The sequence below is a fragment of the Lampetra fluviatilis genome, chromosome 39 (assembly GCF_964198595.1).
Source record: "Lampetra fluviatilis chromosome 39, kcLamFluv1.1, whole genome shotgun sequence".
Taxonomy (NCBI): Eukaryota; Metazoa; Chordata; class Hyperoartia; order Petromyzontiformes; family Petromyzontidae; genus Lampetra; species Lampetra fluviatilis.
The window spans coordinates 3552594-3564826 of NC_136313.1; the positions used below are offsets into that span (position 1 = coordinate 3552594).

Below are 12233 nucleotides of genomic sequence, written 5' to 3' on the forward strand. Positions count from 1 at the left end.
ACCACTAGTACACTCACCACTACACTCACCACCACTACACTCACCACTAGTACACTCACCACTACACTCACCACCACTACACTCACCACTACACTCACCACTAGTACACTCACCACTACTACACTCAACACTAGTACACTCACCACTACACTCACCACTACACTCACCACTAGTACACTCACCACTACTACACTCACCACTACACTCACCACTAGTACACTTACCACTAGTACACTCACCATTAGTACACTCACCACCACTACACTCACCACTAGCACACTCACCACTAGTACACTCACCACTAGTACACTCACCACTACACTCACCACTAGTACACTCACCACTACACTCACCACTAGTACACTCACCACTAGTACACTCACCACTACACTCACCACTACACTCACCATTAGTACACTCACCACCACTACACTCTGCACTGGTACACTCACCACTAGTACACACACCACTACACTCACCACTAGTACACTCACCACTACACTCACCACTACACTCACCACTAGTACACTCACCACTACACTCACCACCACTACACTCCGCACTGGTACACTCACCACTAGTACACTCACCACTACACTCACCACTACACTCACCACTACACTCACCACTAGTACACTCACCACTACTACACTCAACACTAGTACACTCACCATTACACTCACCACCACTACACTCACCACTACACTCACCACTAGTACACTCACCACTACTACACTCACCACTACACTCACCACTAGTACACTTACCACTAGTACACTCACCATTAGTACACTCACCACCACTACACTCACCACTAGCACACTCACCACTAGTACACTCACCACTAGTACACTCACCACTACACTCACCACTACACTCACCACTAGTACACTCACCACTACACTCACCACTACACTCACCACTAGTACACTCACCACTACACTCATCACTACACTCACCACTAGTACACTCACCACTACACTCACCACTACACTCACCATTAGTACACTCACCACCACTACACTCTGCACTGGTACACTCACCACTAGTACACTCACCACTACACTCACCACTAGTACACTCACCACTACACTCACCACTACACTCACCACTAGTACACTCACCACTACACTCACCACCACTACACTCCGCACTGGTACACTCACCACTATTACACTCACCACTACACTCACCACCACTACATTCACCACTAGCACACTCACCACTAGTACACTCACCACTACACTCACCACTACACTCACCACTACACTCACCACTAGTACACTCACCACTACACTCACCACTACACTCACCACTACACTCACCACTACACTGGTCGGCAGGGGCTCTACGGGGGCGGTGGGGTAGACGACTGCCCCCACGCTCACCACGCCAAAGCTGTCAACCCCTTATCAGTGCCCTACCTTATTGCAGACCAATGCAGACTTTATTGGTCACCCCGTGCCCTCTTATAAATCTCAACGTTCATCCTACAAAGTCCCATCACAAGGGAGAAACGCAAACAAATATAAAAAAATGTTGCCCGTATTGAAACAGCTGTACGCCACGTGGACCTGAAAACTCAATTTCCGTTTACAAGAATTTCGGGTAAACCGTTTGGGTTGACACAGTATGCATTTAGAAAGACGCGTTTAGATTATTTAGATTATTTGGCTGCTATAAATTTGCACCAAAAGCGCACAACGGTGCCGAGATGTTAGCTACCTCGCCTGGATTACAGGAGGTCGTGGCTTCGATCCCAACCCTGACGCCTGCTGTATATTTAGAATTCGCATGTTCTTCCCATGGTCGCGAGGATTTTTCTCCGGGTCCTCCGATCTTGCCCTCCACATTTAGAATCAACACGCATTGAGAGTATTTGGCTGCAATACATTTTCCACGTGATAAGCCACTTCATTGAGCTGTCATTTGTGGCCAGGTTGCTTCTGAAAAAGAAGCTAATAGGTCAGTGGGGCCTTACCGGCGAAAATAAAATAGTTTAATTTTACTCTTGGGTTTTTTTCGGTAAAGTCACGTAGTTAAAAGTAAATAACAAAAATAAATAATAAAAATAGAAATAATCATAGAAATAAAATAATAAATCACGAAGTTTCGGAGGCAACACAAGTCTCCGTCATCAGGTGGGACCGTCACAGCTAAAATTTACAGCAGTCACGAAAGCTTAAAATCTAGAATTTAATTTTACTCTTTGGTTGTTTCGGTAAAGTCACGCATAAAGAAAAAATAAATTAAATAATAGCATACGACGTTTCGATCAACACAAGCAATCATCATCAGGTACAAATGAAAGAGAAAACAAAGCTAGTAAACTTAGAAATACAATCCAATACAACACAGAGAGTCAGCTAACACAACAGTCAACACCCGACCTGGTTGTTTAGTTTAGTTTCATTTGTATATATTTTTGGTCAGTGATTTGTTTGTGCATTGCTTCTTGTTGTTACCTTCTCACCCCCCACCCCTACAGGAGATGTATGGCAAAAAGAGCTTCATAGCTCATCGGATTCCTCCAGAATAAATATTCTGATTCCGACATTCGTCGTGTCGGACTGCGCGCACGCACGTGGCAAGCCGATTCGTTCTCGAAGCCAATCCCTCGAACCAACAGCGCGGGTCGCGACAACGCCGCTGCGCGATCAATCACCGGAGCATAAGTCGAGGCCCCAACGGCAGAGAGGTTGGAGGCAGAGGTCGCAACCGGGTACCCGAAACCCGTACCCTATCCGATACCCGGCTACCCGTACCCGGCCGTACCCGGCCGGGTACGGGTACCCGTTTGCGACCCTGGTGCGGCCGGGTACGGGTACGGGTAAGGAATCAAAACCCGTTTGCGACCTCTGGTTGGAGGGCCCCTCAAAACAAACAGCCGTGATGTGCAATCAGGAGCTCCGTGCGGTGCACGTACACAATTGGCGTTGTACAGCTGTGTGCTCTGTGTATTTATGAGTTGACAACTCACGTTTAGAGACGCTTATGTAAAGCCGGGCATCTATTAGAGGGAGATGACCTCAGCTTACACACATTCTCAGCGTTTTATTTGCAAAGGTTGTTTTTTTTTTATATGTGCCACTGCCGATTCTGCAAATACCCAGGTGACATTTAATGAGAGCCAGAGCAGGTGACTGGGCGACTCGGAGATTACGGATAACTGAGCCGCCACTGCTGAGACCTGGGTTTGATACTCTTAGTTCTTTCGGTAAAGTCACGTAGGTAAAAAATGAAATTAAAATTAATAAAAATAAAATAAAAATCACGACGTTTCGGAGGCAACACAAGTCTCCGTCATCAGTTGGGACCGTCACAGCCAGATTTGATGCATCATTTGATTTCATTTGACTCCAGGTTTTGACCGCCCATGATTCAAGACTACGGGTGCCGCGGTACCGAGATGCTAACTACCTCGCCCGGTATGCAAGAAGTGGTATGTTGAATCCTGACGCCTGTTTCATGTTCTTTCCGTGGTCGCGTGGACTTTTCTCCGGGTGCTCCGGTTTTTTCCCTCCACGTTTAGAAACGTGCATTTCGAGTATTTGGCTGCTATACATTTCCACATGATATAAGGCACTTCAACTGGGCTATCGTTTGTGGCCAGGTCGCTTCTGAAAAAAAGCTAGATAAAAAATAGATTATAGTTTTTTTTGTCATGTACATTATTTAGGGTCTCTCACGTTTCCTTTTAAGGCCACAGCGTTCGTTATCCACGAATGTGTTGCGTTCGTGTTTCGTTATTTGTCTACTTGCACCAATGCCAACGCAGCAACAGCAGCATCGCCAAGATAATTTGTTAAGATTCTTGAAAACGCAAATGAATGTCAATTACCATTGCGTCTGGCCTTCGTATGCTCACGAAAGGGGGCCACTTGAACGGGTGTAATCCGATGCAGGCGTCCCAGCTCTCCTCAAGTGAGGGGTTGATAATTGTTTGCTCACTTCTCGATTTTTATTATAATTATTTTATAATTGAAAAAAATAATTTGTATCGACAGAACAGCTCCACTTCAGATTGCATGAAATGTTCGAATAGAATGAGCAGAGAGCCACGCGAGAATATTCTGCTCTCGCCAAGGTTATTCCCAGCGACGTGAGAATATATTTCTCCAAATTAGGATTGGAGAAAATGTAATGACGACTTGGACGCACTTGTCTTGAGATGGTTTCTTTATTAAGGAGCCACGTGCCCACACTCGGGACAGACGGAGACCCCCACTGCAACAGCCCCGAGTCTCCCGCGCATCTCCCTTTTATATACGGTCCGAGGCCACGCCCCCATTCCCGAACTTTCTCTTTGTTTCTAGACCGCTCGCTCCACCAGCAGACTCCACCGTCCTCTTCCGTCACCTGCCAACACTCCTATTCTCGATCATTTCCGTAGCCACCAGTCCATTCGTACTGCAGGCTGACTCCCCTGTCATTACCTCCCGTGGCCACTAGTCCACTCACACCGCAGGCTGACTCTCTTGTCATTACCTCCCGTGGCCACCAGTCCGCTCGCACCATAGGTTGACTCCCCTGTCGTTATCTCCCGTGTCCACTAGTCCACTCACACCGTAGGCTGACTTCCCTGTCATTACCTCCCGTGGCCACTAGTCCACTCACACCGTAGGCTGACTCCCCTGTCATTACCTCCCGTGGCCACTAGTCCACTCCCACTGCAGGCTGACTCCCCTGTCATTACCTCCCGTGGCCACTCGTCCACTCACACCGTAGGCTGACTCCCCTGTCATTACCTCCCGTGGCCACTCGTCCACTCACACCGTAGGCTGACGCCCCTGTCATTACCTCCTGTGGCCACTAGACCACTCACACCGTAGGCTGACGCCCCTGTCATTAAACAAATAAAGGCATAAAATATGAAGGGGGAAGGAGCGATTTGCCCGTTTTAGAGTGGTTGGTTTACACCCCCAGTCGTCGTGGCAACCGCGCGATGCTGACGAACGACAGGAAATTATTGAAGAAGTCAACGACGCGGGAGCTGTCAGGTTGGGCTCAAGATACAAAAACAAATCCACGAGTAACACAAAAGTTGTTGCACAACAAGTTCGCTCAAATTAAGGAAATCGTCGTCGGAGGGACCCAATGTGAAAAAAAGACAAAGATCCCCCGTATAGCCTTTACAGAGTGTTGGGGCAAGTGCTGTTATCGAGTAGCCACTTATAAAGGCGAGAACTGCACACGAGGGGGTGGGTGACCAGCACCACGCCCGGCCGCCTTCGTCTCCCCAGCGGCGATGTTTACACACAGCACCAGCCACTCATTTGAAGCCGAGTCGACCTAGGGGAGGCCCAGGACCGGTACAGATAATCGTCACAAGTGTTGGCCGTGAGCGGGAATCAAACTCGGGTCGCTGGGTTCGTAGCGCAGCGTAGCGCTAATCGCGGTGGGAGGAAGCTCTTCATCCAGCAGCGGATTGACACCCGGATATAAACTATGATCATACGAGATGGGAAATGCAAAGTTTTACTCGCTGGCTGGGTGCCTGGGGTGCGGGGGGGAGGAGCGACGGACGGTCATGTCCAATGAATGTTCAGGATGATAACTTTATCTTCTCGGTTCTTTCGGTAAAGTCACGTAGAAGGGAAGTGATAAAATAATAAAAATAAAACATAATAATATTATTATATTATTATATAATTTTTATTATGTTTTATTTTTATTATTTTATTACTTCCCTTCTACGTGACTTTACCGAAAGAACCAAGAAGATGAATCCCTGCAGTCACGAAAGCTTTACATCGAAATGATAACTTTGCTTTAAGAAACGTGATTCTTTAATAATGAACGGCACCTTCGTGGACACAGAGCTGAATTAATCGGCTGCCAGAGTAAACGGCGGGTCATCCGCTGCTTTTCTGCCAGCGCCGATGCTGCAGCCCATTGCATCGACTCAACGGACGTCTGGAACGTTCTTCTTGCCCGATATTAGCAGGTGCGTAACTAGCGCTGGGGGGGGGCAGGGGGTGCCTTGCCCCCCCCTTCCCCGCTCCACCCCCCTCTCCCCCTCCCCTCGGTGGCTACGAGACGGGGCCCCCCTTGACAACCACCATGTGATATGTTTTCAACAACAGTGTCAAATAAAGAACGCAGACGCATGTAATGATGATGTTAGGCGAGAGGAGCCGCGATGTGGAATCGCGCCTTGGTGCCACCGTGCGAGACAAATGGAATATCGAGGCCCCAGCTGACCGATGATGTCCGCACCCTCTGAGTTGATGTAGTCACTTCGCCACTGGAGCTATGCACTTTGAAAACCTCGATTGAAAACTCATTTCTTCAGAACTGCTGTTCGCGTTTCATTGGCTGTCCTTCCAGCGCACCTCCCATTGGCACGGTCGGCGAGGTACGGCGCGAAAGAAGTTCAACTCGCGACAGACATGGCACCGCTACAAAGACATCGCTACAGAAAGAAGAAAACAAGCAATCAAAGCCACGCGGAGACTGAAGGAGGGACCCCTTTGAAGATCACCTCCGCGTGCTGTGGGCGTTCGAAGGCTCAATATCCCACACGGACGGGCGGATGGACCGACGCGAGACGTTTCCCCCCCCCCCCAACCTTTGAGCTCAAACAATGATGCTCAATTGGATGAAACGCGCCTTTCATGTAGAAGCCACGCGCAGCCGCCGGTCACCAAGGGTGCTTCTCCCCCACACACACACACTCCCCCCCCCACACTCCCCCCACACCCCCCCACACACCCTCCCACACCCCTCCACACCCCCCCCCACACCCCCCACTATAAGAGGCAACGGGAGGGCGATCATTGCCACGCGTTTGCCAGGAAGAGTCGGACGCGTGGATCGAAGGCAGCGAGCCGTGCGGTCAAAACAAACACAAAAAAACTCGGAAAAAAGTGACGCGCTCGTCGACTCGACGACGTTCGCCGTCGTCGTCGTTCCGTTTGTCCGACGTTTCGAGAGGCGCGCCTCGCTGCAGCGCGGGACGCACGGCGGTCAGGAGGAGCGAGCGAGCGAGCGAGACGGCCCCGGGGTGAAAACTTTGCACGTCGCGAGAAGTCGACGGAGACGCGCTGTCAGCACCGCGTCCGTTACGCGATTAGCACATTTGCTAATTATTAGAATTATTATTATTGTTGAATTTTTTCTGTTTTACCAACGGCAATTATTATCATTGTTTTTTTTATAATTTTACCACCGGCAATTATTAATATAATTGTTTAAAAAAAATTTAACAAACGCAAATTATTATTGTTATTTTAACTTTGCGAACCTACGGCAATTTTGCTTATTTTTTTTCTTACAACCGGCAATCAACGTCGACCGCGATGCACGCGAGGACGGCCCCTGCGTCCACCATGGTGGTGACTCCCAACAGCATCCCACAGTTCTTCATCCCGCACGCAGCGAGCCCAGCAGCGAGCCCAGCAGCAGCAACCGAGCAGCGGTCCGAGAATCCGCGCGAACACCCCAACCCTGACCGCACCAGAAGAGCCATCGCCCTCTCCTCCTCCTCCACCCACGACCTCCAGGGCACCCGTCTCACCAACGTCACAGAGGGCACGTCCCCGCTCCCGCACCTGCCCCGCATCACCACTCCCTACGGCTTCCAGACGCTGGCGCACAGCCCCAACACGCGGCGCAAGGAGTCGTTGTTTTTCGAGCCGGGCGGTGGCGGTGGCTCTCCCGTTGCAGCGGACGCAGTCCTCCTCCTGCAGTCCATGACGCTGCTGCGTGCCGATGGCTCCCGCGTGCGCAGCCGTTCCACGAGCCCTCGCCCGTCCGCCTCGAGACGCGCTCCCGGTACGGGCCGAGCAGCAGCAGCAGCAGGCGGCGACGACGACGATTGTGGTCACCTCCGAGAGGAGCCGGCGTCGTTGCTGAGCGTGCGCGCGATGTCGTGCGAGGTTCTGCACGCCGACTCCTGCGGGCTTCATTTCGACTCCTCTGCCGGTGGCGCCGGCGCCATGCCACTGATCACCGTGTCCCGGCCGGACGGAGGCCCCCAAGTGGCGGGGCCCGGGGCTAAGAAAGGCGCTGGGAAGATCCACCTGCGGGGAATCATCCGCAGGCACATCCCCGGGCTGAGGCTCTCCAGATCGCCGGACTCGTTCAAGGCGTCGCGCTCCGCCACCGGTGACGCGTGAACGTGGATGCCGCGTCGGTGGATGTCGAATAAGTCATCGTGGCCAAAGGCGTTGATGCCGCCACCACCAGCACCACCACCAATTGCCACCACCGCATCTCATCGTCAACCGCGTTGGGCCTTCCGCTGCTCCAGCACAGGGGACAGGGCAGTGACCTCCGACATGTCCCAAGAGTGTCATCCCACCATCTGGCGTGAGCAGTCGGCGTGCAATAAAGAAGGTGGTTCTATTGTAACGACTGCCGCTGCGATGGCTGCTTATTGATTCGTCAATAATCGATCAGTTCGAGCGACTAAAGGCGTTTTATTGACAGTAAACTACCGTAGCTTGCGCGGTGTTTTCTTTGTCAACGACGATTTCAAATGTAAACGCGGGCTCGGATGCACACTCATTACAGGCGCGGGTGGTAAGCATTGCGTGTTAAAGCAAATGTAAGGACAACTCCGTCCTGTCTCTCCACGTGCAAATTAAATATGTTATAGTCTATCGCCCTACAAGTACAGGATATGGCTTTCCATTGCAATATTGTGCGGCTGCATTTGTTTAAACAGAGAAAGTCTGAGAGTCAGGCTTGTTTCAACAAAGCCTGTTTCAACAAGCCCGACTTCTGCTGATGAGACCCAGAAAGATTGAAACTGGCCCAGGGTTTTGCTTGCTGAAATAAATCCTGCCGGGTAATGTTGGCCCGGATCAATATGTTGGCAGACTCGAGTACAGGTTAAAATTGTCTTCAAATGATATTTAGCCTTTTGCTAGAGGTGGTTAAATATTGATTCTTAAGCTCATAATTACATGCATCTAAACACGTCCGAATCGATGTTTTTGTTTGTATATATTCGTTGATGTCTGTAATTGGTTCACGTTAACCCTGCAGCCACTTGTGGCCGCTACATTTACCACAATGTAAAGAAAAAAAAACAATTGATTCTTGAATCGAATCACGATACTGAATTGTGGCGATCCATAATATCGCTGGGTAGGCGAATCATCACGTACATTCAGTATGTCACAACAGTCTGAAAATATGATATTAATGCGATGCACAGAATATAATAATTATTATAATAATGTACAGCCACTGTGTTAATCTACTGCTGGATCAAGGTCTCCCCACGGCAGTCAGTCATGGGGGTTGTTTGACCATACTTCACCACGCTGGTGAAGGGAGTGTCAGAACGGCTCGGTATTGCTCGCCACTGATGGTGGCCGTGACTGGGAATTGAACTCGGGTCACGCGGTTCACACCGCAGTGCGTTGCGTGCAAACCACTCCGCACAAAATACAATTATTGAAACGTATCCATGACATTCCGAGAATTATGTGTGCCGCATGAGACGCAAATTGGCTGTTGTTTCAACATTTCAATTGCCAACCAGGCATATTATTGTTATTCTCCGTACATTCAGTTCGCCCCAGAACGTCTCCCACCTTAGATCTTTTGCCCGCGGGTGTATCGTGGGTTGGAGATAATATTAAACAAGTAAACCCGTAAAAACAAAGTTTTTCACTATAAATCCTTTATATGCGTGGCATCGGGGCGGCTAGAGTCCTCTCGTCCTCTGGCTTGAGATGGCTGCCACCTATGGGTCAGATGATTGTCTGGCAGCATTAAACAATTGGTAATTAAATATTTACAAAAATTTCCCTAAACAGTGTAAAATTTTGGAAAACATTTTTCACGAAAATGCATTGTCACGCACAACGAGTATGTGTGCAAAATGTCAGCTCGATTGGATCACGGGAAGTGGGTTAAAAAACGACCGAAAGATTTGCACGGTCCTAAGCAAGCAAGCGAACTTAATATAAAGAATTAAAAAAAAAATTGATCCATTTCCCCCCCCCCAAATCTGATGTCGATTGCGCTCTTGGAATCGCATCACGAGACGGGGAGAGCCCTTTCGCATCTCTCGCAGGACACTGCAACCCTTTCGTTTAAGAAAACGGCCCACGGAAATGGCTATCACGGAGTTACGTCTGAGATCTCCTTTAAGGGCCCTCAGGTCCGCACAGTCGGGGGGGGGCACTTTCCCACCCGCTCTGAAATACGAGCGTGATGTGCGTCACGTGACAGTCAAACCGATATTGGAACTCAAATGAAATGCGGAACCGAATTTGATCTGATGTTTGTTTTTGTTGTGGTCCGGTCGAAAACAACAACTCGCTACACTTGCTGTGCTGCCCCGAAATCGGTCCTCGCAAAATCACTTTGCCCTAACGGCCTGCATTTGCTTTAGTCTCATGTGATATACAGAGTCGTCAAGGGAATCTAGCCAGTGTAATCATAGACGGCTTACCTTCATCTGAACCGACCTTCTGACCTCTGAGCCACCCGGCCACCTTCGTCTTGCCGGCAATGTTTAGCGAACGTGTGTCAACACCCCATGATTATATTTAACAGCGCGGGAAATGTTGTTTACCCATTTAAACAAACCCTTCCGGCAATGGCTGTGCCGGGAGATGGGGTACAAGGTTAGGTTTATTGAAAGGAAAAAAAACACTTGACTATGGAACACAAGACTAAGCCCCCTCCACACAGCCAGCAGGTGACCCACAATTAACCCGGTGTAGCATTGCTATTCTGAATACTCAAAGAATATCGCACGGAATGTTTTATATATATTTTTTATGTTGGGGATATAGCGTGTTCATCAGACCTTTGTTTCAAAGTCGGCACGTGGTGGCTTACACGATGTGCACGGCTGAAGGATCTCTGGAGTGAAGGAGGGTTGAAACTGGTTGGTGCTTGGATGGGTAATGTAATGATACCACAATCATTACAGATGGGTAACCACCAGCAGGCAGTGCAGGAGATTGCCGGTGCAGCAATTGGGGTTTTGGTCCACAGTTCGTTTCGGTCCAGTGACCTCCCGCATGCCAAAAAGCTCGTTAATTGGATTGGTCAAAGCATCAGACTATAGGAGCCTGCTGAAGCAGTCTTGAGAATCAATGAGGCTTTCCTGGGTGTTATACATTGCATTATTATCAATAGAAAACAACCCATACGTATCTTTCGATTTAAAGCTTTCGTGACTGCAGGGATTCATCGTCTTGGTTCTTTCGGTAAAGTCACGTAGAAGGGAAATAATAAAATAATATGCTAATTCGATTTTAATGATATGCCAATTATAATGACATGACACGCATATTATAATGCGTGTGTACATTGAACCCGATTGAACGAGCGATAGCACCAATTATCCCACGCAAACGAGACCATTAAGAATCGAGTCTTGAATTGTTGTCTGAACTCTGAGATCGGATTCTGCAAGGTGTATTGTAGAGTAAAATACAATTAACATCTTACGGGAGGGAGCGGTGGGACAGCGGTTAGCGCACTGACAATACTAATCCAGCCAGTCTGAGTTGAATTTCAGAATATCGGGCCAGGGATAATGTCAGCGGTGAATAATATCCGAACCAAGTAGTCATCCCCACCCCACCATAAACATGACTCGCAATGACCGGCATAGTGAAGTATGTCATGGGACCTCCTTTGCCAGTACCAACATATGAGAATAGGTTTTCACCTTTATTCTGGAAACAAAACAGCTGTGTTAAGATGTTAAAACACCAAACTGAAATCTTTTACAAGGAATCATGTCTGCATTAACCACAATACTTGTGGTCAGAATGCAAACACAAAAACATACTCTGACAATATATGCATTGTCCTTGAAACTGATTGGTACACACCAGAGACAGCTTTCTTTTGAGCCTCGTCTCAAACGGTGTTAGACCAGAGGCTCGAAAGAAAGCGGTCTCTGGTGTGGACCAATCAGTTTCAAGGACAATGCATATATTATCAGAGTATGTTTTTGTTTGCATCCTGATCACAATCAGTGGTTAATGCAGACATGATTCCTTGTAAAAGGTTTCAGCTTGGTGTTTAAACATCTTAACACAGCTGTTATGTTTCCAGAAAAAGAGGGGAAAACCGATTCTCATGGTGAAGTATGGTCAAACAATCTCCCACGACCGACCACGGCGTGGGAAGAAGAAGACCTTTCATCCAACAGTAGCCAATGGCTGTAAATTATCATCGTAATTGTTTTCTTTATTATCATGATTATAACGCGCGGTCTGTGCCAAGCTGCTGTGTATATGGCCCCCAGA

The 12233-nt window shown here is 48.8% G+C and overlaps 2 protein-coding genes across 2 annotated transcripts in view; one reads left to right on the top strand and one right to left on the bottom strand.

Annotated features, from left to right (window-relative positions):
- Positions 1–12233, bottom strand: part of APTX (aprataxin) — a 179627-nt gene that overhangs the window by 98935 nt on the left and 68459 nt on the right. The window lies entirely within an intron of this gene.
- Positions 6792–9169, top strand: LOC144945875 (uncharacterized). The gene has a single exon (XM_078874481.1). The coding sequence runs from the start codon at positions 7302–7304 to the stop codon at positions 8118–8120; it is 819 nt and encodes a 272-aa protein (XP_078730607.1). The 5' UTR covers positions 6792–7301; the 3' UTR covers positions 8121–9169.

Coding starts and splice junctions, on each gene's coding strand:
- LOC144945875 (XM_078874481.1), top strand. CDS start 7,302: ATGCACGCGAGGACGGCCCCTGCGTCCACCATGGTGGTGACTCCCAAC.